Source organism: Amblyomma maculatum, chromosome 7 (assembly GCF_055883805.1).
Source record: "Amblyomma maculatum isolate TAMU_Amacu chromosome 7, ASM5588380v1, whole genome shotgun sequence".
In the NCBI taxonomy this organism is placed as follows: domain Eukaryota; kingdom Metazoa; phylum Arthropoda; class Arachnida; order Ixodida; family Ixodidae; genus Amblyomma; species Amblyomma maculatum.
In genome coordinates this window covers 88,215,368-88,217,538 of record NC_139350.1, presented here as the reverse complement: position 1 = coordinate 88,217,538, position 2,171 = coordinate 88,215,368, and the positions used below count along the sequence as shown (strand labels likewise).

General features: G+C 49.1%; 1 protein-coding gene across 1 annotated transcript; it reads left to right on the top strand.

Moving 5' to 3' along the window:
* The first annotated feature begins 1,099 nt into the window (after nt 1-1,099).
* Nucleotides 1,100-1,480, top strand: LOC146183903 (uncharacterized). The gene has a single exon (XM_084608766.1). It carries the CDS (start codon nt 1,100-1,102, stop codon nt 1,478-1,480), a length of 381 nt encoding a protein of 126 aa, XP_084464892.1.
* Nucleotides 1,481-2,171: the final 691 nt, after the last annotated feature.

Below are 2,171 nucleotides of genomic sequence, written 5' to 3'. Positions count from 1 at the left end.
AATGTGCAAGACATAGTAAATGCGCCATTAAAACGCTCCATTCCTTTTGATTACTCTCTGCATTGTACTAGTGCTTATACAAGCTATCGTAGACAGGGAAATATAGACCACAGGACAGCATAAATAAAAATTATGCAATCAACATTGGTGAGGCCGTAAGAGAAGAGAAGCGCGCTCTCCCTCTAGACCGGCCGTGCCCCATCAAACTGTTCCGGCGCTGACTTGTGGCGCTGCCTGTTCACCGCGACTGCTGCCCCCTGGGTTTCTGCACGGTGCCTATATCCTAGCACCAGGGAGCAACATACCTGTGACGCGGCCGCAACTACAGTAATTTTTTGTGTGCTGTTCTTTTTTTATATGACCACGCTTTTAGCTTTGTGAAGTTAAACCGGCGACCTGCAATAAAGGGTGGGCCACCATCACTACAGTGGCTAGAATCCAGACTTTAGCGTGGCCGCACCGGCTTCAAAAAAATGACGTCAGGGCCTCTCGTAAGTTCTTTCCTTCCTCCATGAGTGAAACAATTGACCATATTATACTCGAATGAAATGATGGTAATGGTATCCATCCGGAAGTCGACGTAGGCGCAGTCACTGTTCCTGAAGCTCTGGGGTTTAGACTGTTTAGACATGGAGGAAGTAAACAATGGGTTTAGAGGATACCAGTGGCCGGATGCCAGGGAGGGATACCAGGGGAGCAAAAAGCGACTGGAAGATTGGTGGTTTAAAAGCAGAGAAGTGACATTATGTTAGTAATGTAGAAACAAAAAATTAATAAATAGAATGATGGTATAGTCAAAACCAATGTAAAACAATAATTAAAATATAGGGAGAAAAATCATGCCCTGATTCAAAGGGGACGCTCCTATATTCCATCCATCCATTCGAGTTACTCCTGCACGTGGCCGGACCAGCAGCTAAGGCTGAAGTGCTGTGAAGTGGCTGCTGAGCGGCACAAATCAACCCGTCGTCAGCAGACGCTATTTGGCGGTACCGACAAGGTGCCGACGGCTTGGTTTCTTGGCCCTTGGTCGTCTTGCCGAGCGCACCGCAGGCGGCTGGGCTACAGTTGCAGACTCTCGCCGAGCAGGCATCAAAACATGGCAGCGCCCAAGGCGGAGTGTGGCGAGAGCAGCAGCGGGAACACCGGCGTCGCAGCGATGAATTCTTCGGTAAGCGAAAGTGAAACGTTGGAAGGTCGTGCGGCTGCTATCCGGGAAAACTTGCACAATACCCGCCGGCAGATTATGTTCCTTGACCAGCAAATTCGCGACCTGAAACGTCTGTACGAACGTGCCGTGAAGAACAGCAACTACCCCTTCCGCTACAGCATCGGCATGAAGATGTCAATTGCAGGCGGCATACAGAAGATGTACCATCACTACGCCAGCACCAAATTGGCTGAGCTCGAGGGCATCACGAAGCAGATGGAAGAAGCTCGATCAACAGCTAGTGACACATCGGACCGCGATAGGGTGTAGGTGTCATGGCTGGCGTGACTGTTCCTTTTGACTGTTTCGTGTGACTGTTTCTCATCATCAGCCTTTTGGTGTTCGGTTAGGAAGCATGCTGGTCGATGCCTTCCTAGCCCTGAACTTGTACGGTGGAAAAGAGGCAGCATAAGAGGAGCGCAAGCAGTTTGGAACAAGCTTTGTGCAGCGAAAACTGGTGACCTGTGACAACCTAAGTTCTCACGTGTGAGCTAACGGCGGTGGACCTCCTTGCTACGTATCCGTTTCGCACGGACGTGCAGGCTCGTAGTGTGTACAGGACGATGTTTTACCTTGCATGTGTGCGTGTTCGTAATTTAGTGGCTTCTTTGCACCGTAATCCTTTTCGAAGTGTATGCTCATGACGTATCCTCCATGTAAGCAGTAGCGCCTGTGAAAGGAGAATGTAAAAAAAAGGGGGGGGGGGGGAAGAAAAGCTTTTCAAAGATGGCATCTGGGAAATTAATTGCTCTAAAAGAAATCTGGTTTTAGCATCAACCAGTGACACTTTCAAAGCAAATAAAGAGTGTTGACTGTCGTGAAGAGGACTGATGGTCTTAGCGTCAACCAGTGACACTTTCAAAGCAAATAAAGAGTCTTGACTCTCGAGAAGAGGACTGATGCTTCAGGGCGAGCACGCAACCTTCTCGGGTTACCTGAATAGGGCAAGGGGTATCCTTTT

Excerpts from the sequence above, each read along its gene's own strand:
- LOC146183903 (XM_084608766.1), top strand. The coding sequence starts at position 1,100 with ATGGCAGCGCCCAAGGCGGAGTGTGGCGAGAGCAGCAGCGGGAACACC.